Source organism: Crocodylus porosus, unplaced genomic scaffold (assembly GCF_001723895.1).
Source record: "Crocodylus porosus isolate Cpor-Errol unplaced genomic scaffold, CroPor_comp1, whole genome shotgun sequence".
Classification (NCBI taxonomy): domain Eukaryota; kingdom Metazoa; phylum Chordata; order Crocodylia; family Crocodylidae; genus Crocodylus; species Crocodylus porosus.
Genome location: NW_017728949.1, coordinates 3,813,400 through 3,840,340, shown reverse-complemented (window position 1 = coordinate 3,840,340; position 26,941 = coordinate 3,813,400). Strand labels below are relative to the sequence as shown.

The 26,941-nt window shown below is 42.9% G+C and overlaps 1 protein-coding gene across 3 annotated transcripts in view; it reads right to left on the bottom strand.

Annotated features, from left to right (window-relative positions):
- The window catches only part of CARF (calcium responsive transcription factor), a 58,320-nt gene that overhangs the window by 30,913 nt on the left and 466 nt on the right, over positions 1-26,941 (bottom strand). Inside the window, exons 2-7 of one of the 3 annotated variants that reach the window (XM_019554046.1) lie at positions 26,672-26,857; positions 24,833-24,954; positions 21,005-21,229; positions 19,634-19,754; positions 11,452-11,581; positions 9,868-9,952 (exon numbers count right to left, since the gene is read on the bottom strand). In XM_019554046.1, the coding sequence (XP_019409591.1) occupies positions 9,868-9,952; positions 11,452-11,581; positions 19,634-19,754; positions 21,005-21,229; positions 24,833-24,943 (672 nt within the window). In that variant the 5' untranslated portion in view covers positions 24,944-24,954; positions 26,672-26,857. Of the gene's footprint in view, positions 1-9,867; positions 9,953-11,451; positions 11,661-19,633; positions 19,755-21,004; positions 21,230-24,832; positions 24,955-26,671; positions 26,858-26,941 lie in introns of those variants that run through there. The other 2 variants (XM_019554048.1, XM_019554047.1) reach the window with 2 other exon arrangements.

The window sequence follows — 26,941 nt, the reverse complement described above, 5'->3', positions numbered from 1 at the left end:
GCACCAAACACCTGATCAGGAAAATCATGTTTATACATAGACTGATTTTAAGGACAACATTTAAATAACGGGAATGTGATTTTTTAAAAAAAAATAATTTTTAAAATTTTGCTTGAGTTCATTCTTTTTAGATTTTTGTTTTGTTTTTAAAAAGCTACCTTATGTATTTTAGGTTCTATTATTTTGTACTGTATTAAGAAAAACATTTCCCATTGAATCTGGAAAACCTAGCCCATGCCAGCTATGTGCCTCAATCTCAAGCTGACCACAAAAAAAAAGTTATATGCATTTTCTGGTGATAGTTATTTTATTTAATAGATTTTATAGATGTTAGGGCTGGAAGGGACCTCGATGATGATCAAGTCCAGCCCCCTGCCCCAGGGTCAGGAAGTCAGCTAGGGTCAAAGGATCCTAGTAAGATAAGCATCCAAGTGTTAACGAGTAGATGCCTGCACCAGTCCTGAAGGGAGTCTATTCCAGGTCTTGGGGGCTTGGACTGTAAAGAAATTTTTTCTTATGTCCAGCCTAAAGTGGTCTTGGAGGAGTTTTTAACTGTTGGCCCTTGTTTTTCCTTGGGGTGCTCTGGTGAACAGATGTTCTCCCAGGTCCTGATGTACATGCCTTATGTACTTCTAAACAGCCAGGTCCCCCCTGAACCTAAGCTTTTCCAGACTGAAGAGTCCCATGGCTCTTAGCCTTTCTTCATAAGGCCTATTCTTTTGCTCTCTGATCATGTGCGTGGCTCTCCTCTGGACTCTCTCAAGTTTCTCAACATCCTTCTTGAATTGTGGAGCCCAGAATTGGATGGGGCCACTCCAGCTGTGGCCTCACCAAGGTCGAGTACAACGGGAGGATGACATCCTGTGATTTACTTGAGAAGCATCCATAGATGCAAGCCAGAGTTTTGTTGGCTTTACCAGCTGTGACATCACATTGGTGGCTCATGTTCATCTTGTGGTCAATCATGACTCCCAAGTCTCTTTCAGCAGTGGTGCTAGCAAGAGTAGCACTGCCAAGCCTAAGTATGCTGCATGTTCCCCACCCTCCCAAGGTGGAGTACCTTACATTTATCAGTATTGAACTTCATCAGGTTTGTATCTGCCCACTTACTAAATTTATCCAAGTCAGCCTGGATCTCTAGCCTGTCCTCAGGTGTGGATGCTATGACACTAAACTTTGGGGCAAAGGTGAACTTAGCCAGTGCGCTTCTGACACCAATGTCCACATCGTTGATAAAGATGTTAAAGAGAACTGGTCCAAGGACAGAGCCTTGGGGGACACCACTGGTCACAGAGCACCATGATTTGCTACCATCGTCCACTACTCCCTGGGTCCAACCTCAGAGCCAATTTCCCAGCCATTGGACTGTGGTGTAGCCGAGGCCACGTTTGGCCAATTTTTCCATGAGGAGGTCATGAGACACCAGATCAAAGGTTTTTTTAAAGGCCAGATATATGACATCAATCTTTTCTCCCTTGCCCAGGTGATATGTCACCTAGTCATAGAAGGAGATGAGATCGGTCAGGCAAGACCTACCTGCGACAAACCCGTGCTGGCTGTCCCTCAGGACGTTGCCCTCAGCCAGCTTATCCAGAAGGGTCTCCTTGATAATTTTCTGCAGAAGTTCACCAGGGACTGAGGTCAAGCTGACTGGCCTGTAATTCCCAGGATCTATTTTTTGCCCTTCCTTGAAGATGGGTACCACATTGGCCTTCTTCCAGTCTTAGGTACTTCACATGAGCGCCACAAGTTTTCAAATATTTTTGCCAATGGTTGGGCTATGACATCTGCCAGTGCCCTTGAATACTCTAGGGTGTAATGTGTCAGGAGCAGCTGACTTGAAGGTGTCCAGCCTCTCAAGGTGATCCTTTACTAGATCAACACCAATGCTGGGTATAAATACACTCTCACCCTAGCCATCCCACATCTTGCTAGGCAGGGCTGTCCCACTGGACTGATGAAAGATCGATGCAAAGTACCCGTTAAGCAGATTGGCCCTTTCCTGGGTGTCGGTTATCAGCTGTCCTGTTTGGTTCAGCAGGGGTCCAATGGTACCCTTGCATTTTTTCTACCTCTCTACATATCTGAAAAAGGACTTTTGTTATCCTTGATATGTGAAGCTAGATGGAGCTCGGTTGCAGACTTGGCTTTCCTGATCCGCTCACTGCAGGTACAGACCAGTACTGAGTACTCCTCCTTGGTAGTAATTCCAGCCTTCCATCCTTTATAAGTCTCTCTTTTGAGGCGTAGGAGGTCCTAAAGTTCCCTGGTGAGCCAAGGGGGTCACTGTGTCCTTTTGCTACCCTTCTTCCAAGATGAAATGGCCATCCCTTATGCTGTCAGGATCGCTCCCTTGAGGAGCAACCACTCCTCTTGCACTGCTCTTCCTGTTGAGTCATGGTCCATTAGGGCCTTGACAACAAGCCTTCTGAGCTTGTCAAAGTTGACTTTTCTGAAGTTGAGGACTTCTGTCTTGCTGATTGACTTGCCAGCTTTGTGATGGATAGTAAAGGTTTTCAGCTTGTGGTCACTATCACCCAGTTTTCCATCAGTTCTTAGGGTCACTGACTAGGTCATCCCCTTTGGCCAGTACCAGGTCCAGCAAGGCTTTACCTCTCATTGGCCCACAGACTTCTTGAGTCAGGTAGAGTTCATCCATGCACATGAGGAAGCTTTGTGACCAACTGGATTTGGCTGAGTGCTCTTCCCATGAGATGTCCAGGTAGTTAAAGTCTCCCATAACAACCATGCACCGAGAGCATGCAGCCTCAGCCAGTTCCCTGGCGAATTGCTGGTCCAAGTCTTGTTTCTGGTTAGGAGGTCTGTAGTAAACTCCTACCACGATGTCCCCTGTGCCATGTTCAGTGTGGCAGAAGGCCACCTGTTTCTCCCCAAAAACTCTGCTCTGTGACAATTTGGTTAGTATGGGCCCTGCAGAGGGTACACACCTTACCCTACCTCTTCAGGTAACCTGAGCTGGATACATTCCTGAGGGAGGAGGGAAACCTGCTCCCTCTGCCTACATGACTGACATGATATGGCTGGGTGAGGGGCTTGGGCTCCCTGGTGGGCTAGAGACTGCCAGTCTGCCCAGCAACCAGTGATGCATTTCAAATTGGTTGGCTGACAGCCAACAGCTGCTGGCCTCCATTGGACCAGGTAAATGAGGTCATAAGGGCTATATAAGTTAAGGACTGGCCAGAAAGAGGAGCAGTAGCCATGAGGAAAACTCAGAGAGAGAGAGCGCGAAGAGCTGGACCATCTGAAACTTGCTCTCTCTCTCAAAACTCATGATCAATGAGCTGCCTGCCTCCAGAGGGAACCTCCACCTGCCTCTGGATGATACTTGTGAGTAAGCTACCTGAGATCTAACTAAATATGTAAACTTGCAGTAACTCAGATGCGTGATCAAAGGCTACTCCAGCCACCCTGTTTGCTCTATGGAATTTATCTGATACTACTCAACTCTGTACCCTATTCGAACTCTACTCCTAGTAACCAATAAAGTTCTCCTTTGTACCTAGCATGGGAGATTTATTGGGAGTAGGTCTAGATTATGCTTTGGAGTCCCCCTGGTTTGGCTGACTAAGGGAGACCACTACTTGTGCTTCCGACTGAGGGAAGCACCCCAAGTACTTGAAGTGAGTCAAGTACCCTTGAGGGCTACAAGGCCTGTGTTTCCCAGGGGCTGCAGTGCCAGAATCAAGCCCAGCCCTGAGTGGTGGCATCTGTACCCCCAGACTAGCAGGTGTGCTCCAGGAAGGGGGTCAGTCAGATGCGAGGTGCCCCCAGGGAGGCACTCAGAGCCTGGAAGGTAGTCAGGCACAGTGAGGTGGGTGGCTCAGTGCAGGAGTACCCCCTTAATGGCCCGACACATTCCCATGTATTCTAACCCAGAGACTCCAGTTGTCCTTCTTGGGTGCCAATGTCAATTTTCAGGGATGTGTAGCTGTAGCACACCCACCCCTTTTATCCATGCAATCTCACCTGTACAGGGTATAGCTGTCTATACCTGTGGCCCAGTCACAGGTGGACTCCCACCAGGTCTCCGTTATCCCTATGAGGTCATAGTCATTCTTGTTTAGCAGGAGGACCAGTTCCTCCTATTTATTCCCCAAGTTCCTGGCATTGGTGTACAGGCAGGTAAGTGTCCCACAGAAGCTAAATCATACTAATTTAACCCTGCTTTACTCAGAGGTATGCTGCCCCACTAAGTTCTGCTTACCATGGGATGGGAATAGATGTGTGAAATGGTCACGGTGAATTCACAGCTGAACAGTACTAATTGTGCTACTCCTTTAAAACAGCAGCATTACTCTTCTAGACCATTTTTCATGAAAACCTACTCTGAGCAGATCTGTCTGCTAGCAGCAGGGAATGTGTTATATCTAAATGCTTATTGCAGTTTAGCTCTCATGTCATCTAATCTTGTATCTTTTTACTCAGCACCCAAGCCTATGCTAGAAAATAAAATACTGAACAACTTCCCTCAAACTTGTAATAAACCCATTCCTATAACCATTATCAGGAAAACATGAAAAAAGTAATCCTTATTCCATGCCCTGAAAAATCTATAAATTGGACTTGCTCCTCTGTTCAAATCATGGGTACTACTAGCCCAGATGCTGGAGGCTCTGTTTAAACCACTGCAACGCTGCAGAGGGAACCTTGTGCAGGGAGGACCCACAGCACAGAAGGTTCTGTTGAACACACAAAATACCTTGTATTGCACCAAGAAGTGAAACAGAACTCAATCTGCAGAAGTTAGAGCAACATGTTCCCTGCAACCAGATCTGCTCTTTAAATTGGTGATTGTATGTATTCTGCATTCAGTTTCTAAGTCTTTAAGGATAGCCCCATCTAGAATCCACAGCAACAATCCAAACTGAAGGTTACAAAAGCATGCATATAATAGAGGAAACACAAAAGAAAGACAGTTTGGTAGTTAGAATATTAGTCTGAGACTATGGAAACCAGAGTTCAGTTCTCTGCTCCACCAGGTTTTTTGTAACTCCTTAGGCAAGTTGCTTTTAGGCTATAAACAGGCATTGCATTTGTACAGGGAAAAAGAGTCTTTTGTCCCAGGATTGTACAGATATACAACATAATCCACTGTCTTGTAGCCATTTTAAAAAAGTCAAAACTTCACCATAACACAAGGAGTAACAGCTACAGCAGATGAATCTGCTGTTTCTCTCAAGAGGATCGGAGAGGCGACTGAGCCTACGTACAAAGATTGCTCTGATTTTGTCAGATTACCAGAAACATGCATTTAAGAAGGCAACTTAATCAAGTGGTCTATGGCAGTGACTTTTAAAAAGACAGAAAGCTAGACAGTCATGGTAGTCTAGAGTCGGCAGAAGGCAGGGTAGTTATGTACCTCAAACTAGCTAACTAAGATATATAGAAAGAGCATAAGCTTTCATAAACTTATGCCCCATGTACTCCACTTCACAGCCCCTGAAGACATACTATTGGGCAGAGGACTGTGTCTGCTGTGGCAAAAGCTCCTGGGGCAAGGTGCCATTCCCCTCACCCAACATCCCTCATCATCTACACTCAGGGTTAGTGTCTCATTCACATCCTCCCACTCTCCATCATGTTACTGGACACAGTTCCGTCTTTTAATATGTGTAGGAAGCAATTTCCTATCAGAATCACTTTTACAATGATTAACAACAAAAGCCAAGTGTGAAGGACTATAGATTTTATTGTGGTATTTATGTGTTAACTGTGTTCATGTTGTTATAACATCTACAATTCAATTTCCTGTGCAAAGAAAATAAAAGGGTTATGTGCTAGGGCTGCCTACATGCAGGATGAGACAAGGTGGACCCTTTGCATCAAGTTTTAAAAGGTTTTGCTGACATATTAATCCAAGAAGTGTCCAGAGGAAATAAAATTGAAAATGGAGGCGCAGGAAAGGCAACCTGTCAGCTCCTGGCCAGAAAGACTGGAGGACAGAGAAGTGAAGGAGCTTTGGGGAGTTGGAAAGGGAACAATTGAGTATCTTTGGGGATGCCTGGGGCTGTGTGGACTGGACTGGGGATAGAGGGACTGCTTAACTCCTTTGGAACAGGTAGAGAACCACTAGCTGGATGGCCCTTGCCCCAGTAAATGCCTTTAATAAAGAGACTGGCTTCTGTGCTGCTTGGAATTTTTGGCTGCACTTAACTCCTGCAAGGAGGAAAAGCCTCTCTCTCAGGAAAGAAACTAGATGCTAGCTCCTTGAGTCAGGACCATGGAGAACCAGGGAGAGTGAGGAACCAAAATGCCAAGATTCTCAAAGCTGGAAGGAGCCTGATATGCCACATGCTCTAAAAGCCAAGCCTAGTGGCTTCAGGGGGGCAAGGTGATACTCTCAGAGGCCAAAAAGGGTGGTCCCTGAGCACTCTCCCTCACTCCAGAGGGTGCTCAGGGTCAAATACTTGATAGAGTAGGTGTTTACCTACCACAGCCTCTGTTTGTACATGACCAGCTACGTTGCAAATATCAAGAATGAAATAATTTGACAAGCTGAAAATGCAAATTATACAGAGATGAACAAGAATAATACCAAACTTGGAAGCATGTATACAAAAAACGTGGCATTCCACAAAATCCTCCAACAAAATTTGTAATTCCAAATTCACCCCCCTCAAGATCAGAAGCTGTTTTTCTGTCCTTCATGACTCGCAAAATGACCAAACTTGTTTATGTTTAAATGATGGGCTTAAACACCCTTTGGAAGCAACTCAAAGTTCAAGTGATTTCAAAATGTAAGTGGAATATTTTGTTATATTTTGAACGCCAGTTTTCTCTTACTATTGTGGAAATAAAGTTGTTTTCTTCAAAATAAATCACTCCATCAGCTGTATGATAAAGCTGAAAAGGGTCAAAAGGCTGCCATAGATGGGCAATTTTTAAATAGAGTTGAATAAATATAGTATCATTTCTAGATGACCCTGAATTTAAGACAACCCTCAATAATTAGATTCTATACATGGAAAATGTGCAAGTTTGTAATAATTTTTCATGTATAGAATCTAATTATTGGAAGATTGTCTCTAATTCAGAGATGGGAAGAAGGGGCTGCAGGGGGGATATATATATGTCAACAGCCAATCATTGTGAGATAGATAACTACACTGTTCGCCTGTCTTATTTCCAAGCAAAGCATCAGCTCTTCCCCTTTTCCGCACCATTTGCTTCAGTGAAATGAATATAAAATCTTATATGATCATAGTTTTGCTTATGTGAAACATGTGCAGGAAGCAATAGCATCAGCATGCAGAAGTCCTAAGGGACTGGGAGCCAACCTTTTTGGCAGGCATGCCACAAGTGAGCCCAAAGGACCCTTTCCGAGGCCAATCCAATCCCCTTCCCTTGCCTGATCTGCTAAGATTTCCTGCTTCCTGTCCTCTGCTCCCTACCTGATCTGGTATTCTGCTTCCTGCTCTACCTGCTGCTGTGCTAACCTGTCTCCTCCTTGATATGCCACATGCCACACAAAGATGGCCTTATCTCAAGCCAACTTGTGGCACACATGGCACCCAAAGGCCAGCTGTGTGTGTAGAGCAGATATAGGCAGAATAATTCAAGTGGGCTCAGGGAGAGCACCGTTATCAGGATTCCTTTATATCTCTTGAAAAGTGAAGCTTTTGCTGCTAAAAATCAGCATTACAGCACTGGCCAGATTACTCTTCACCCTTTGGAGCAAAAGAATGTTACTGACTGCTAAGGGCTGAGCCTACTATTCAAAGAAACCATGGATTCATAGTCGTGCCAGTTATTATACATGGCCAATGGCATACTGCCACTGCATTCACTTGCTCTCTTCCCTCTCAGCATACACACACAGTCTGACATAGTTTAAAGCTGGTTCTAGCCCGCCAAGTGACTGAAAAAATGGAATTGATGGGTGCCCTGTTTTGGGTTCAAGGATTTCTGCTGCAAGCATGTTCAACTGTGAAATAAAAAGAAGTTCTCTCTCAAACTTAACAGTCCTACAAACTCAGCCCATATTCTTTTTACCTTACCATTAAGTTTCTGCAGGACAGGAGGGAACAGGTTACGCCCCCAAAAAATTCCATTGTCTCCATACTATATCCTTGGTGACATCAGTACAACCCAACTGCCTTTAGTGGATTTACACAGTGCAAACATCTGGAGTTTAATAAAACGTGTCAGCTGGTCATACATACAGAATGGAATTCAGCTAGTTTCTCCTTAGCCCTGTTGGGTCTGAGGGACAAATAGGAACAAGAAAAAAATAAATAAAATCAGAAAAAAATGTTTCTATTACTAAGAGGTGAAGATGCCTCTGAATACACGCACAGAATAGTTCTGTTGAGTAGTAGAGATTTTACACCCTCACAGTAGAACTGCCCCTTTAAGCAGTGGCAGAGATCTATCTATCTATCTATTTTTTTTTTTTTTAAAGAAAAAGAAAAATTAAGCAACTACTGTATTGTTCCAAGAAGGCAACCTCACATTTTCAGGTTCAAAATTTAGGGGAAGGAGACAACACAACTCCCCAGCCTCCCCACCAGATGTGACAGCATTCACAGTACTAGTCTGTTCAATGTTTCTGCAGGGGTTGCAGCATGATTACTACTGGATTGTCAGGGGCCCACTTATAAGTCAATTTTGCATACAATTTGAATGCAATTTTTATGGTTATTTTTATTTTGGGGTGGGGGGGCAGGAAGCAGGGGCAGCAGACGTCAGAACACTATGGTACCTGAACACTATGCTAATGTGATTTTTATATAGATTTTTTAAAGGACTCAACAGAGACAGATACCTAACTGCCACTTACTTTTTTAAAGTCTTTTATATAAAAATAAAGAGCAAGATTAAATGATTAAATAGGTATTGCAAGCCTGAACAGGTGTTACAGACAAGAATAGCATATTCATGATAAACAGGATAGAAGGAATTAAATAATTATATGAAATGGATTGATCCCTGAACTCTAACAAGCAGCCATTTGTTTACAATAATCAATCATTTATTAACACCTTTTAAGTATTTATAAAAGCAACTTTAATGCAAGGTGCAGCCTTTCACCATAAGTAGTAGTTATCCTCTCACACAAATAGGAAATGCACAGGACCACAGGCCTGTGAATGAGAGAGCCTGGCATCAGGAAGCCTCTGGCTTAAGTCTAGGGATCAAGAGTAAGGGACAATCATTCAACCTATAGTTATAAAATTAACTATAAAATTGTATGCAAGTGTTAAGAACTGCATACTGAACAATAAGGAATACGTAATTTCCTGAATTTTGGGAAATGTTGAGGAACATAAAGGAATTAACTGTTGCAAAATTGCAACCACATTTTCAAAATGATTGACATAGCAAACAGCTGTCTAGTTACTTCAAGGAGGAAAATATCTGTGATAAAGTAAGAAAATCCTTTTGATTAATGAAACAAACAAGCAAGCATTGTGTTGTCTGTGGAGAGTACCATTAAGCAAAATCACAAGATACTTTTCAAACATCTCAGATCATTTAGAGTACTTATACAAATGGCTCTATCCTGCAACCATGCAGGGAATTCTTTTACTTTTGTAAATAGGTTGAACTCAACTGCTACAGGGTACAGTTAACTACATACAGTTGCAGAATTGGGCCCTCAGGAAGAAATACTTTAATCCAAGGATTATTCAATAAAATAAAAAGAAGCAATATCTGAATAAGCATCTGAGTTTGCACAACACTCATGAATGGCTCTAAAACATTTCCATTTTAAAAAGTCACCAGACATTTTTAATATAGTTGTGAAATTTAAAAACACAAAAAAATTCTACATCTAACATTTTATTTCTTTGGGTATTCCTCAGGTTAGATGAATTGAAAAAGTTAGGATTGTTTGCAGCCCACCTCGCAGTGCCTGAGACGACGAGCCCATGCAGGAGTGTTTGGGGGCAGTGGTTGAAGAGGGACAGGAAAGGGGTCTTCCACCATCCTGAAAAGAAAAGTCAACAACATAGATAAGCAGGAGAGGAGAGCAACATCTAAATCAAATCTACAGGTAATATAGAATTCCTTTGTTTTATATCATTGCATTATAACTATGGTTAATGTTTATCATGAAACTGTAGTCATGGTAGCCACTCCCGTGATTTTGGCAATTGTTTTTAAAACAGTTGATAGTTTTTCTCATAATATATTTTTCTGCAAGTTACTGCTAAAATAATTAACAATTATATAACCAGCAATGCCATATTTAAACTACAACTGACTTTTGTATTCACCCAAGCTGTCATTCAATAAAAAAACAGAAGTATATCCTTATATTAGAACTTTTTAGCTTCACTGGCAAATACTACATTTTTTTCATAATGTTTGCTGATAGAATGAATAAATAAATAAATCACAGCCAGAACACTTTTAAGACAAACAGACCAATCTTGTTGGAGATTTACTGACATTTGTAGCAGAACTCTGGAGACTGAATCAAGTGTTTAAATTGAGAATTGCGTTTCCATGCTTCCTTCAGCAGCGAGATGCAACATCTGTTAAGGGAATATTTCTAGCCCCCTAAAACCTGCATCTGTCTTACCATTCAAAGACCTAAGTTAACCACCATACCCTAAAAATCAAGCTGCAGACCTGCCAAACTCTTGGGAGTTTCAATATTTAACATCTTCAAAACTTTAAAAATGAATCCAAGCATCCATTCACAAAATATTTCCTTACATTTTATGGAAGTCTTTAGTGTACTCAATATGTAAAATAAATGTTACTTTACATGGTTAAGATTATTGTAAATTTCTACGTCTTTTCTGTTTTCATCAAATATTTTTGTAAGATAACATGCTCACCAGATAGGGAAGAAAGACCAGGAAAAAATCTAAATTAATATTTATAAGGTTTTTTTGTTTTTTCTAAAACAAAAAGAAAATTTGTATATAAAGAAAAATACTAAACTTCTCTCAGCTAGAGACTTTAGACAAAGTTTATCAGTGTACTGGAACACAACAGATGTAAGTCACACTAGATCTTTGAAAAGCCATTTCAAGATCAAGCTCTTACCTATGATTCATAAAAAAAAAAAAAATAATCATCAATGCAAATACAAGGAATTGTATTCCCTCAAACTCTCACTGCTCTTTTTCACGCACTGGACCATTTTCCATTCTCATTACACAAATATCAGTCTGGAATAACTTTAATGGTCAAAATGGAGTACACTGCTGTTGAGATCAGACTACATGCCTCTCTATTTACATTTAACATCCATCTCTCTTTCACTGTCAGATTTATAGACATTTCTTACCTGCTATATTGAAACCTTTTGTATGTCACTCAATAGTAGTAACAGACTAATATCTTGGAAAGGGGGAGGAAGAAGGGGGGAATTCTGTGATAGTTCTGCACAAAAACATAAATTTAATTAATGAAAAACACTAACTGTAGAGGCACTAGTGATACAAAGTGGTAGCTGTCTAACTTCTGACCTACCTGGAACCTGTCTTTCTGGAGACCGTGAGGGATGCATGAGGATGAAGGATATAACTGCTTGTACCATCTGCAATAGCAGCCACTGCAACAGTCTGTAAGTTCCCAGCATTGCGTTTATCTTCTGAAACATCTTTGCAAAAATAAAAAATCCTCCCATTTAATAACTGAACCACAGAATGGGAAAATGACAAGGTCTGATTAATCTTGATCTGCAGGGAAAGTAAACATTTTTGCACATGAAACAAGATTATGGAGGTGGCAGTTTCTGGAGATGTTTAATAATTAATTATGTATCATTACTGATGAAGTCTAGGGATGTGTATACAAATGTGGATGTTTACTATTAGGTTACAGACATGGGTACATTTCAAAAGGACTGAAGCTATTATGTTCCTTTTATTATATGTGGACAAGATGGGAATGATAAAATGTTTCAAAACTGCTCCAACTTAAACCCTGAATGAAATAATGTTAAAAGCTGGAGCGTTTTTGCAACATCTGCACTGTTCCTGGCTTGCCCACAATAAAAGAAACATAACAGCTAGTGCTTATTTGAAACTGTTCCAAATGTATGCGGTCTCCATACCCTTATATTGTTGTATTTGGTAACCCCATTATAGAAGGTTAATTTTGCATAACGAAGCAAATAACTGCATACAACTTACTACAAAAAATCTGTCTTGCATTTTAACAAAAAGGTATCAGGGTTGCATTACACGTTGATTGTTACACACTAGTTCACTTTGTAATAAGAATGTCTTAAGAAGCTAAAAGCAGTGTCTCTCATAAAAAGGAATACCAAAAAAATGGAGAGGCAAAGACCTTAGATAATTCCATTTGAGTGAGCAAAGGCATCTCCACTGTACATTAATTATGGTGGGTCATTACAGTCATTTGCATGTGAAAGTGATAATACACTCACAGCTCTTTTTGTCATCAAAGCATTTAACAACATGATTAAGTCTTCAAATCCCTGGCAAAGTCAGGATTTTTTTTATTACTACCCCCCCCACACACACACACCCCCCAAAAATTTTCGGATAGAGATGATGGTAGATAAGTCTGCAAGCAGTTTGGAAGCTGTTTAAACAGACCATATTAGAGGCTCAGGAGAAGTTTATATGCCACAAATCAAAAAGGGTACAAAGTGGACCAATAAAACTCGTGTATGATTTAAAAGCAGAATTAAAGAGGCCATTCAAGGCAAAAGGCATTCTTCAAACAAACAGGTATGTGCAAGTAAAAAAACAAACAAACCAGAAAGCTCATAAACTCTGGCACATCAAGCACAAAAATGACATAAAGCAACTCAAAAAACAAATTTGGGAAGTGTCTAGCAAAAGATGCTAAAGCTAATATAGAAACCTGCTTAAATACATCAGGAGCAGCAAGTCAGCTAGAGAATCCGTGGGACCATTAGATGACCAGGTGGTAAAAGGTACACTCAGAGATGATAAGGTCATAGCAGAGAAGCTAAATGAATTATCTGCATCAGTGTTTACTGAAAATGCTGGGCAACTTCCCAAGCCAAGTCAAGCTTTTTTAGTATATAGGTCTCATTAAATATTATTAAAGTCACCAGGACTGGATGACATTCACCCACGAGTTCTAAAGGAACTCAAAGGAGAAATTGCAGAACTGTTGACAATAGTACATAACCTATCATTACAAATGGCTTCTGTGCCAGAGGACCGATAAGATGCCAACATAACACCCAATCTTCAAAAAAGGCTGCTGGGACCCTACAGACTAATGAGTCTCATTTCCATTCTTAGTAAATTGATAGAATATATAATAAAGAATCAAATCAGCAGTCACATGGACAAGTATGATCTGCTGGGGAAGAGTCAGTGGTTTTTTTTGTAAAAAAAATCCTGCCTCACCAATCTACTGGATTTGTAGAAGGTGTCAACAAGCATGTGGACAAGAGGGACCTAGCTGACATAATATATTTGGGCTTTCAGAAAAAGTTTTTGACAAGGTCCCTCACCAAAGGCTTAACAAAGCAAACAAAAAAACCCCAAACTAATGTTGCCATGGGATTGGATGGCAGGTTCTTTTGTGGCTTGAGAGCTTGTTAAAAGATAGGAATCAAAGAGCAGGGCTAAATAGTCACTTTTCAGGCTGGAGGGAAATCAAAAGTGGACCTATAGGGATCCATGCTGGGTTTTACATTGTTCAACATTTTCATTCATGACTTGGAAACGGGGGTGCACAGTGAAATCTCCAATTTTGCAGATGACACCAAATTATTCCAGGTAGTTAAGCCCCAAAGCTGACAGAGAGGCTGCAGAAAGATCTAACCACTCTAAGTGAGTGGGCAGAAAAAGTGGTAGATGAACTTCAGTATCGATAAATGCAAAATAATGGAGGGTGGGGGGCAAAACCACCTCAACTACACACACACAGTGCTGGGTCCTGAACTAGCTGTTGACTCAGGAAAGAAACCTTGGCGTGCAACCAAAAAAGAAACCTGTGCAGTGGCAACCAAAAAAAGCCAATAACTCCTGGCATCATTAAGGGGGGGAATAAAAAGCAAAACAATGAACGTCATCATGCCATTGTAACAAATTCATGATGCGCCCACATCTTGAATGCTATGTGCAGTTTTAGTATCCAAATCCCAAAAAGGAGGTAAAAGAACTAGAAAAGATAGAGAGGGGCAACCAAAATGATCATGAGTACAGAACAATTATCATGCCAGGACACTAAAAATACCAGGACTCTTCAGTTTGGAAAGAAGTCAGCTGAGGGGGGATATGACAGAGGTCTATGAAATCATGAAGGGTGTGGACCATGTGACAGGGATCTTTTGCACACCAAATCCCAGAATACTAGAACTAGGGGGCACCCACTGAAATTAGGAGACCAGTTTAAAAACTAACATGATGACATACTTCAAAAGGTACTGGGATAATTCATGGATCATCTATTGATAAGTGTTGAACAGAACAGTTGGAGATGTTTCTTCTCACATCTCTAAAATCAATAACGATGGATGCCAGGGAAGGTACCAGATAAGGAATAGAGCACTCTGGTTCAATGCTGTCCCTCGATAGCATTGACTTCTGCCACTGTCAGAAACATGATACTGAGCTAGATGGACCATTGGTACGGCACTTCTTGTGTTCTTATTTTAAGATGACAGAACAGTGTTGGAACTCAGATTAAATCAAAAATCTTGCTTTCAGTCTACATTCCTTTATGGAAAAATGGAATGATTATTCAACTATTAGCTCAGATAAATATTTATGTTTCATTCACAAAAAGTATTTTGTACAGATAACACATCCTCTAAGATCAATGTAAATCGAATTTGCCTATGCAGTTAAAGAAAAATTTGTAGAAAAATTATGTAGCTGACACTAGAGTACTGCATCCAGTTCTGGGCTCCACAATTTAAAAAGGATGTGGAAAAGCTTGAAAGTCTCGAGGAGAGCCATGTGCATGATCAGAGGGCAAGAAAACAGGCCTTATGAGGAGAGGCTAAGAGCCATGGGACTCTTCAGTTTGCAAAGCACAGGCTCAGGGGGGACCTGGTGGAGGCCTATAAGTATATAAGGGGTGTACATCAGGAGATGGGGGAAACAGCTGTTCACTAGGGCACCCCATGGGATGACAAGGTCTAACGGTCACAAACTTCTCCAAGACCATTTCAGGCTGGACATAAGGGACAACTTCTTTACTGTCCAAGTCCCCAAGGCCTGAAACGCACTGCTACCAGAGGCGGTGCAAGCACCTACTCTGGACTTCTTTAAGAGGCAAATGGACATATATCTTGCTGGGATCCTGTGACCCCAGCTGATTTCCTGCCCTTGGGGTAGGGGGCTGGACTCGAAGATCTTCCAAGGTCCCTTCCAGCCCTAATGTCTATGAATCTGTCCCCAGCAACAGTAAAAGCAAATTCTTTTTAACTATGGATTTTTCTTTAGGTTATAAAAGAAAAATATTAGCCCAAATTCAGGGGCAGGTTTCAGTGCTTAGTGTGTTCATTGACAAATAGACATAGGTAGGGTTCAAATTACACTTACTCGGGGGGGGCGGGGGAGCCTGCACCCATGGCAGCTGAAAGGAGCCACTGCCACTACCTGGGATGCTTAGAAAGACATAGCGTGGGCCAGTGGCTGACTGTGGTGGGGTGGGGGTCCTCATCTTTTATGGTCAAGAGCTACTTCTTAATATGAAACCTGTACATAGTCCCCTTTAAGTGAACAATTTCTGCACTATGTAAACAACTTTAGTAGTAGTCTCTTTTCTTCATAGGAGACTTACTTTGTAAGCACAAACAGGCCTATAGCTTTGTGTTCAACCTACAACAACTCGTGAAAATTTTGAAATGCCATTACATTCCTAAATTGTTCCTAAGAAAAACCTAGGACTTCTTTGCATATGCAAGTGTACGCTTACTTGAACTTGCATGAAATACATTTCTGACAGTGAGAAAAAAAAGCTGGCAAGTTGTTTTCTTCTATGGAGTAGCATTTCCCCTAAATAGTCTGCATTCAGTTTCACAGCAGATTTCAATCATCTTCAATGGCCTTTGGAGCAGGACCAAAATGCATGAGTACAACCTTCTACATTTTACTGCTTTGAAAACAGCTACTGAACTTTATAAAAAATTAAACAATGATACAAATTACTACAAACTACCAATATTTTAGTAAGAAATCAAAGTTTGATTTGTTTAATTCATCCCAGACTATTTTTTTCTTCAGATACTCCTGCAACTCACTCTAAGCATGGCATCCCAAATAGCTCACATTTGCAGGCCTAGCTGACTAATACAACCTGATTTTAAGTTCTTTAAAAAAATTCCATTTTGGAAAATTCTAAAATCTAACAGATTTTTCATTTCCCTTTTTCTAACAGCTCATGCTGCAACATAAAAAATTGCCAAACCCCTAAACACTAAAACTGTCTATACACGTGCTCTGAGGTAGAAGAGGGGCACTTTAATTAATTAGAACTGCTCTCAGAGCCACTCTCTAAAGTGCCCGCGGCATCACATGTATTCAGCATCCCATACATCAAAATGGCATTGGGAGCGCTTTAACTAAAGCTTGTTTGACGCGCTTTACTTAGAGCGCCCCCATCGCCATATTGAAGTGTAGGGATGCTGAATAGACGTAATGTGGAGGCTGCTGGAGTTCACTAATTACCATGCTCCAGTAGAATCAATTGAGTCTGCTCCAATGTGTGCCAATTAACATGCATTGGAGCAGACATCTAACATGTGCATAGATGCCCTTACAATAAGAAGGAATTCCCTTTCTGAAGGTTTTCCTTGCTTTTAAGAAAAGGTCGTTTTAAAGCAGGAGTAGGCAATTATTTCAGGTGGAGGACCACTTAATGGAGGTTTGGTGAGCTGTCAAGGGCCACATGGGTAGCCCCACCCCTTGGCAGGTGCCCCACCTCCTGGCTGTCATCTTGGCAGTCCCACCCCTAACCCCTGACCTTTGCCACCAAAAGTCCCTCCCCTTGCCCACCAAAAATACTCCTTTGGTGGGGGGAGGGGGGGTTGCCACCTTAGAACCAGAAAAAAAAACCTAATTGTACATTAAAAGTTAAACACCTACTATAACATATTTTAATTTTATTGAAAAAAATATTTTTGTCATGATTTGTGTTTTTGTACTATATATAGAAGTGACTGCATAACTCAAAAATAAATTCTTAGTCTTTTGTATTGTGCAGGGGGTGTAGTTGGGGTGTGTGTGCATGTGGTTTGTGGGGTATGAGGACCCCCCATCACACTCCCCCATGGTGCAGCCACGTGCAGGGGCACTGGTGCTTGGCTCCAGCCAGCTCTGAATGTTGCAATGAGGAATGCAGCCCCTGCTGTGCTGTTTGTTTCCCTGGCGCTGCCTGTACTTGTACGGCACAGGAGGGAAGCCCCAGGCGCTGGAGCCGGCTGCTTTCCCCGCTCCAGCCTGCTCCAGTGCCTGGGGCTTCTCTCCTGTGCCCCGTAAGTACAGGCAGCACTAGGAAAACAAACAACCCAGCAGGAGCTGCACTCCTTGCAGCGCTGGCCGGAGCCAGGCACCAGTGCCAAGCAGAGCACCCCCCTCGGCTTCCCCCACTACTACTGCTGCCCCCGCTGCCTGCCATGGGGGGGGGTTGGGAGGGGGCACGGGAGGGGTCCCCATACCCCTCACACCCACACCCTGCCCAGCCGAGCTCTGAGCTGCTGCCACAGCCCTGGGCACAAGCTCTGCACTGCAGCCAGAACCCAGCCCCAGGCTGCAGCCCTGCTTCCTTCCCTACCTGTTGCCTGGAGAGAGCCAGACACTGGAGAAGCCTGCAGTAGCGGCATCGCCCCATGCTAGCAAAGCCAGCCCTTCTGCCCACGAGAATGGGAGTGAGACATAATAAGGTATGTTGAGGGTGGGTGTAGTCACCTCACTCCTACCCCTGCACGCAGAAGAGACGGATGGGGCACAATTCATTGGGGGGGGGGGAGAATATGTGCCACAGACTGGATGAAAGATGAAAGTGCCTAGAGGGCTGGATGCAGCCCACAGGCTGTATTTTGCCCACCCCTGTTTTAAAGGTATGTTAAAAGAAAACTTGAAAGTTGTGACTACTGTTAAAGTCATGTTTCAAATTTGGGACTAACTAAAAATAAAGCAAAAAATCAAAGTGAGAGCTGGAGAATGTACAATACTTACTTGATTCTAGGATAAGCCCTCCCTTACCTGGTCCCATTTAACATGGGGGAAACAACTCCCCATCTCAGAATCATGTACAAATGCAATGGGGTATCAGGGAGCTGCTATGACTCTGGCTCCACCCCTACCCAGAGTCAGGGTCATAGCTGCAGCAATTGCCTCCCTCCACTGTCCCTGAACCCCACCATTTGCCCCCTACATCCTCTCCCCCCCAGTCTCCTCCATCTCCCTCCCCACAATTACCCTTGCTCTGTACCAACAGGCTCCATTCACACTGCAGCCTGGGGCACTGACCACAGCCCCTGCCTGGCCCAGCAACGACAGGGCACAGCCTGTACAGCTGCTATGATGGCTGAGCCAGGGCTGCACTTAGTCCCCAAAGCTAGATGGGAATGGAGCCTCTTCCTGTTGGGGCATGGACTCCATGGGAGTAGCGGGTGACCCTTGTGCCACTTATAAGTTGGCACCCATAGGTGGTGCCCCTCTTGCCTATCCCTAGTTACAGGGCTGATTTGGGAACTCTCATTGATTTTTCACAGGTTTTTTGGATTGTGGGACTGACTAAAAGCTCATTGAAGTTAATGTTCTGTTTCAACTTATATATATGTTACATGTGAGCAAATACAGTAATTAAACAACACAGCTGTATACTTGAAATCAGGCCAGAAGGCAAAGGTTGTTTTTCATTTACCTCGAGTAAGTTTTAAGTCACCAAGCTTTGGCAATTCTTGTGTGTTCTAATCCTTATGTTGCAATCCTAACATGCCCCATAATAAGAGACACTTCATTTCTGAAAAGCAGGATGCAGAAAAAAAGGATCTTTCCTTGAAAATACTAGTAAGTTGCAGCAAGTATCTGAGTTATCACAGTTAGGAAGACCAGCAAGCCCATTACGCTGCTCCCTGCGAAGTAGCACAGGTTACTTTCACTTTCCAAGGGAAAAAACTGACCATACAGAAACTACTGTTGCTATATTTCCTCATTTATAATGCACCCCACAACTTCCACTGGCTGACTTTTGGGGGGGGGGGGAAGGGGAAGGAGGAGAGTGCTATATGTAAGAAAAACGCAGTAATTTGACTTATGTAGTTATTAGTTTACGAACAATGTAAGAACTATTAGATTTATTTTCAGGCTATAACAACAACTCAATGCATAAACCTGAGCAAGGTCTTAGTCAAATACTCTGTGGACTCTCACAAAAAGGTATGGGACAATACAGAATGTAAATCAGGATAGAATTTCGCTCTCAGTATCTCCACTTCCCCATAACATGACTAGAGATGAGCATAATGCACAACACTTGTTCCATAGGAACCCAGTCCATTTTAAATAATATTTGTAATGTGCATTAAGATCTTCAGATTACAGTTGCTATAAATGCAAGTTCTTGGCATTATATGCCTAATTGTGACTGAAGATAGAAGAAAGTGCAAGAAGCTCATCAGAAGGGATCATCCGATATGTTGGGTCACAAAAATACACAACCCTCAAGCCCCACAGATAAAACTGACCTTGAGCGCTGGTTACATCCAAAAGTTGCCCTTGAGGGATAATCACTTGTGCCATTCCTGGCTGTGTAGACGGTATTACATGTAGTACCTGTCCATTTTCTGACTGGCTGGCAACAATCATCTTTAAAGTAAGCACACAAGATGTGTGGGGCTAGTTACTAACTGAGCCATGATGTAGTTAACGGGTTTGTATTTTCATTAACATACTTGGGTTACTACCACTAAATCAATTCCTTTTGAAAAGGTTTTACATTTGCTTTCATAATCCCAATTTGATTTCACAACATGAATAAAACTGCTAGTTTATGATGGAAGAGAATACCACCCTGCAGTATAGGTACAATTGATTGCCAGATGCTTAATTACTTTTTAAAATGTAATATTTAATTAGCTCAAAAGCAGAGGTAACCACATGTGACTTTTTGTGGTATGCAGCCTTATTTAAAACTTTGAACATAACTAATAGCTCTATCAACAAGAACTTTGAAAATGGTATTTACCATCTTAAGTTGCCCTCATTCCCTTAAATTAAAGCATCATAGCCAGGCACAGCATCCACAAGCTTACAGTTTTGCAAAATCATTTTTTTAAATGCCCTAATAAATAGTTGTCTTCTAGGGGTGTAGGTTGTAACTGTGCTAGTCTAGGGACATAGAAAAAGCACACACCAACTGCTGAAACTTCTTTAGCCTGACAAAAGGTTTTTGAACCCAAAAGCTTGCTCAATAATTGTTTTCCAACTATTTAAATTGGTCTAATAAAAGATATCAGATTCACCCAAAGAACCTTGTCTGCCTACTTGTCTTCTATGTTTTCAAAGTTTTTCCCCACTTTAGTAATTCTAATAAGATGTATTTTTAATTTCTCTCTGTAGACATTCAAGAGATACCAAAAAACTCTCGCTCAGAGATGTGTCTTTATTGAAAAAAGGTTTCAGATTTGCAAGGCATTGTTTGAAGCTTTCTTTTACATACAAATTAATCAGATGGCAGAAAGATGGAGGGCTGTAGCTGGCTAATTTACTGCTGATGTCATAATTCCACTCAAAGGACAAGCATTCAGCATAGGAGAACAGAGGAGAAGAGGGGGAATTAAAGCAGGAAAGCATCACAGACCATGCTCACTCTAAGATGGGCTTCCATGTGTTTTAAGAACATCTATATACTGTCTTTTTATTTCAGAAAAAAGATAGTGATGGCTTATTTTGGGAATTTAAGACCTGAGAGGAGAAAACTGGGAAGTTAATTAAACCATTCTGAAATTTTTCTATAAAATGTTTAAAAAAAAAAAAAAATCACATTAAGACATTTGTCCTTAAAACTTGCTCTTCTTTTGGGAGCTCAGTGTCTATGTGGATTCAGCTGTACTCACCATCTGTGTACTGGAACCCCCTATTGACTGAAGCTCATAAAGAGGCTGGCCATTCGGGTCTACTAGATGAAATTCTCCTGTGGAAGGAGGCTGCTGCTGGGACAAGTGAACTGCTGTATTTGAAGGTGCAGAAGAACTGTCCGAAACATGCACTGTAATGGGCAAGACTGTTGGAGAGTCGTTCTGTCCAAATGATGGATCTCTGGAATCCATGCAGGTTAGATGCTTTCACAAAGGAAAGACAGTAAAATATATTTTAAAGAATCATATTTGACGTGGTATTTGCCACATTGTATTGCCACAACTTTTATTGTCCTCGCTTTTTTCCCCCGCCAACTGCTCAAGTGACTACTTTCTGTTCTTATTCCCCTGAAAGCTAGCCCTTCATGTCTCTTAGAATGACGACTCCCTACTACAGTAAAACAAAATACGCTCAATGCTTCTTGTACAACAAGAAAAAAGAGAGAAAGCTAATTATTTCAAATTATTAGATTGCTCCAGAAGACTTAAGAATAATGCTTAAAAAGTTAAAAAGGGAAACAATCCCAACTAATACCTGCTCCAAAAGTAAATTTTAAAGTATGAAGCTTTTTTAAAAAGTTATAAATATGACGTCACTTGAATTTCAAATGAACAAACCTTTAACTTTCTATCCATAGCCAAAATAAAACTAAAACAAACACACTTTTTTTTCAATTTTCATAGCATTATCAAGCAATGGTAACAATACAAAGTATAACATATATACTCAGTAGGTTGAATAAACCTATTAAATATAAACAGCGTATTGATTTCACAAAGCCTGTAGATTTGGTATAATCGTACCACATCACGTTTTCCTTTCTGAACCTTGCGCACTAACTGGCAACTTAGTGTTTTTCTTTCACGTTAGTATGGTTTTTGAAAACTAATGAATGGCTTGTCTATTTGTATAATGGACTGTTTGAATCTCATTTGAACAATATGAAGACAAGTGGAGTTTGTTTAGCTTTTTCTAGTAATCATATGTCCATTAATTATTGTATGGTGCTTTATAAACTAATCACTATGACAACACAAAGTTTGTTTATTCACTAGTTCTAATATATGAAAAAAAGAAAAAAAGTTTCTAAATTCTATACCAAGGTCAAAAACATTGCAAATCAGGAGTGTCAAATCCGAGTGTCACTAGGCCCTCATGGCTGGCACAGGGTGTGCGCTATCTGTACTATGGGCAGTACAGATTAGTCCAGGATGCTGCATCCACCCCATGTGCTGGGCCCTTGTACCACGTGAAGAGTCTAAGCCAAACACCTGTGCCAGCCTTGTGCACAAGAAGTCCTGAAGCCAGTGCATGCTGCATTGGACTGGCCACACTTGTTATACATGGTACAGGGGGCCAGCACAGGCCATGCACTCCATGCAGCACCTTGCTGGACTGGCACCATGTGCTGACTTTGGCATGGCTCAAACTAGACCAGCTCCGAAGTCAGCATGCAGAACCAGATTGACCCGTTGTGCTGCATGGAAGGTGCACAGCCAGCTCAATCCCACATTACGTACAGCAAGCACCAGCCCTGAGGTTCGGTGTGTACGTGGTTCCTGAGGCTGGAAAGGGACACATGCTACCCACAGTCTGGACCCAGCACTGCACGCAGCAGAGTTCCAGGACATGGGCTACATGTGGCACCCCAACCAACCCCCCATGCTGTCCACAGTGTCTGGAGCCAGCACATGGAGGTTGGGCCCATGATCTATGGCAGGGGTAGGCAAAATACGGCTCATGGGCCAGATTCAGCCCGCAAGGCTGTTCTACCCAGCCCATGGGGCACCTAAAAAAAAATTTAGAAAATGAATATTTACCTGTCTTTGGTTCCTGTCAAAAATGACAGGAACCAGGGGCAGTAGGGCCCAGGGGAAGCCCCAGTGGGCTCCAGCAACAGCAGGGCCTGCCCAGCCCTGCCCCCACAGCCGGCAGCCCCAGCAGGGGTTTCCGGCCTGGGAACATGTGGCTACACCCACACCGGAAACTCAGGTAAGGTGGGGGGAGCATGCCTTGCATGTGAGCTCCGGGTAGGCAGCAGCAGCAAACACTGCCTGGTGCGGCAAGTGGGGGGGGTCACAGCTGCTGCTGCTGCAGCACAGCCCTGACAGGCAAGCCCAGCCTGGCAGCAGAGGCAGGTTACAAGCTGGTGCTAGGGCCATTTTTCCCTGGGCTCAGCACCAGCTTGTAAGCCACCCCTGCTGCCAGCCTGGGCCCCGCACTGGCTCTGGGCTTGCCCATCAGGGCTGCACCATGGCGGCAGCAGCTGCAGCCCCCTCGCTTGCCACGCCGGGCAGTGTTTGCTGCTGCCTGCCCAAAGCTCACACACTGCGCAGCCCAGAGGTGGCGGTGGCAAACACTTCCCAGCACAGCACAGCCCTGACAGGCAAGCCCAGAGCCGACGCAGGGCCCAGGCAGGCAGCGGGGGTGGGTTACAAGCTGGTGCTAAGCGTGGGGAAAAGTGGCCCCTCAGCTGCTGTGTGGCCAGCAGCCCGTGCTGCAGTGGCTTGCAGCCCACATGGGGCTGCCTGTACCTGGTCAGGACAGCCCCGTGTGGGCTGTGAGCAGCTGCAGCAGGGAGCACCAGCCACAGGGCAGGGCCACTTTTACCCGTGCTCAGAACCAGTTCTTTCCCTCCCGGGAAGCAGAGAGGTCAGGGCTGCGCACTGCCCCCTATCTGTACCACGGGGCTGGGGGGCACTGGGAGTGAGCAGATATATAGGGCCCACACAAGTGTCCTGGGGCCAGTGCCAGCAGGGCCCAGAAGCTCTATGGAACTGGGCCAGCTCCCCCCTCTCCCTACTGGTACAACCCAGCCTGGCTCTGCAGACCCCTGCCAGCATGCGCCCCGCTCTGGCCCCCACCAGTGCTGGTCCTGAGACATTGGTCCCAAGACATTGGGACATGGGTCCCAAGATGGTGACTGGGGGGGGGGAGGGGGGTGGCACCTGTCAAGGGGCAGGGCTACCCATGTGGCCCTTGAGAGCTTGCCAAAACAGGGTTAAGCAGCCCTCCGCCAGAAATAATTGCCCTCCCTAGCCTATGGGCTAGATCATATAGCTCCACAGGTCGGATCCAGCCAGCAGGCCATACGTTTGACGCTCCTCCTCTAAATAGAATGGTCTTAACTCTAAACACCTATTTTGCTCTTTCAGGAAAGAGGATTGATGACTTGCTCTATTCAATTAAATCAGAACAATGATAACTCATTTATTGTATTAGTTGCTTTAACATACTATACGAGGAACAAAATACATTATTTTATTTTGAGAACGTGGCCATCTTGGAATGCACAAAACTGTAAAATGAACAAAGGAACATTAATGCATATTTTCAGGAACTGGATGAAAATACTTTGATAGAAGACAGATGGCAACAGCCAGAAGAGCCCCTGGTAGCTAAACAAGCTTCTAAATGCATATTTAGATACCAATATAAGCAGACTGATTTTCAGAAGCGTTGAACACCCACCACTCTCATCCACTCCAGTTAGTATTTCTTTCAGAAATCTTTCAATAACTTTTTTTAAGTAACACAAGCATACCATCCTTGAGAGATCTGCAGTTTATTAAATTCATTACCAGAATGCAATCCGATTAAAATTAACACCCAGACAGCCATTCATTCTAAATTAAACAGTATTAAAAATCAAAGTAAGACAAGTCTGTACATTAAAGTTAAGTAATGAGAGGAAGAATAGATGAGATTTATTGATATGCAATGCAAACAGATTATTGCTGTGTTATAAACTCTTCACAGATGGTGGAAATAAGTTACTGGGACAACTATATTCCAGTTTGTCTCACCTGATACGAATGGCCATGCGTTTCTGACTCTCCTGTCCTATTCAAGTTGACTAGCAGTAAGTCTTTGGTTCTCTCCATGCTGACATCATGATCAACTCCATTGTTTTCCATTACAAGGCAGCCTGGGAAAAAAAACTGCAGCACTTCATTTGAGCCTCTTATTCAGAGTGCACTTTACCTCAGCTTAGAGACATTGCTTCCTAATTGCTTTTTAAAATGTAAATCTTGTAAGTTTAGGCCAAAATCTAGCCTCCTTGGAACTCAAAGACAAAACTTCCATGGTATTTTCCACAAAAGTTCTAAACCTTTACATTTCTTACCCAAGTAAAATTACAGTTGTTTTCTTCTAGAGAATTAAAGTTAGGCCCTGAATGCAAAACATTTTGCCTTCTCTGAATTAGCACACTTTGACTCCCTGTGTGTATGCATATATATAAGCACTTTTATAAATAATCTGACATTTATATAATATCCTCTCTCCAAAAGGACATCAAAATGCTATAAAAATTCGAATGGATTTTCACAAAGGCACCCACACCAACTCTGTAGCAAAATTCAGCAAAACTATTTCAGAGCAACACTAAACAACAGCAACTTGTAAGCAAACACTCAATGGAAGCCAATCAACTACTGGACCCAGGTAATTCCCTTTCCCTTAGGCACAAGGCTTAACAATTTAGTAGAAAGCTATGAAATACAATGGAACTACTTAACAGAAATATTTAGTTTTAAGGACGTTTTAAAATTAAACTTATTGAGAATGAGTTCTACTTTCATACCAGCTGCTGTATTGGACTTTAATTCATAAATATATAAACTTAATGCGTGCACTGTGCTTAGTTGAAAGCTGTAGCTTCTTCATATTCTTCAAAACAAATATAGTACCAGCAGTTCCAACACCCCAAAAAGGATAGTTTGTAGCACACGCTACACTAAGTAACTTAAAAATGTAGCTGTATTACTATCAGCTGGAAGCGCTAGTGTGGACTAGGTCAGGGTTAGGCAACCCCTGGCATGCATGACACGCAAAGGAATTTTGCTTGGCACATGTGCCTTGGGGCAGGGGTGGGGAAGGGGCCAGGGGTGCACTACCGCAACAAGGATCAGGCCCCTCGTGGTCCTATCGCCATCCACCCCTGGCACATGAACATCTTACAAGTTGAGGTTGTGGGTGTTTCCAGCACTGCCCAAAAATGTTGTCCTGGACTAGATGATGATGATTACCATCAGATCTCTAGTATGCTCATCAAGTAGACCTGAGAAGGGTTAGACATGTTTAAACTAATGATCACCCTTACCTGAAGTAACTCATTGGGGGCCACCTTTTTGGACAGGCGTGCCGGAAATCGGCCCTGCACCCTCCCTGCCTGCTATTTCGATTCCTTTCCCTGGCCCAATCTGCTGCTTCCTGCTCCCAGCCCGAGCTGCCATTCTGCTGCCTGTTCCTGCCCCAGTCACTTAGTGCCACAGGTCAGCCAGCCCTGTCCAACACCAACTGCAGCACAGCTAGCAGGCTCAGGCCAACACATTAGCACTCTACTTCAGCAGTTCCCAAACCCTGACACACTGCGCACCACCAATTTAAAGTGATACAACCTTAAATACCAACGATACAACTGTAAGTACCACCAGCAAATTTTTGTCATATAAAAGTAATTACAGTAAATCCATTAATGCATACCATTAACAGGTTGTCTGCGTACCACTGGTGGCGCATGTACCACAGATTGGAAACTGCTGATCTACTTGGCACAGAGACGTAATGGGCACAAATGAAGTGTAACAGGGAAAAAAGGCCAGGCAGAGTCACGCCCTCGTGCACTCAAATAACAGTGTTACCTTGGCTGGGTCCATTCTTAAACCAGCACCGGTGCGCTGCCCTCCTCCTTCAGATGACCACCAGGGAAGGCCCAGCCTGGAGCCCTGCTGCTGCAGCAGCCTCCGAGCTGCCCCACTCCCCAGGATGGCAGAGCCAGATGGGCCTCGAAGAGGAGAAGCAGGCGGGAAAGCTTCTGCGCGGCCTTTCTGCAAGAAACGGATCATGGTGGGGGCTTGAAAACGTGAACAGGAAAGCACGGGTATGGGGGCTTCGTGCCACCTGCGGGGAGA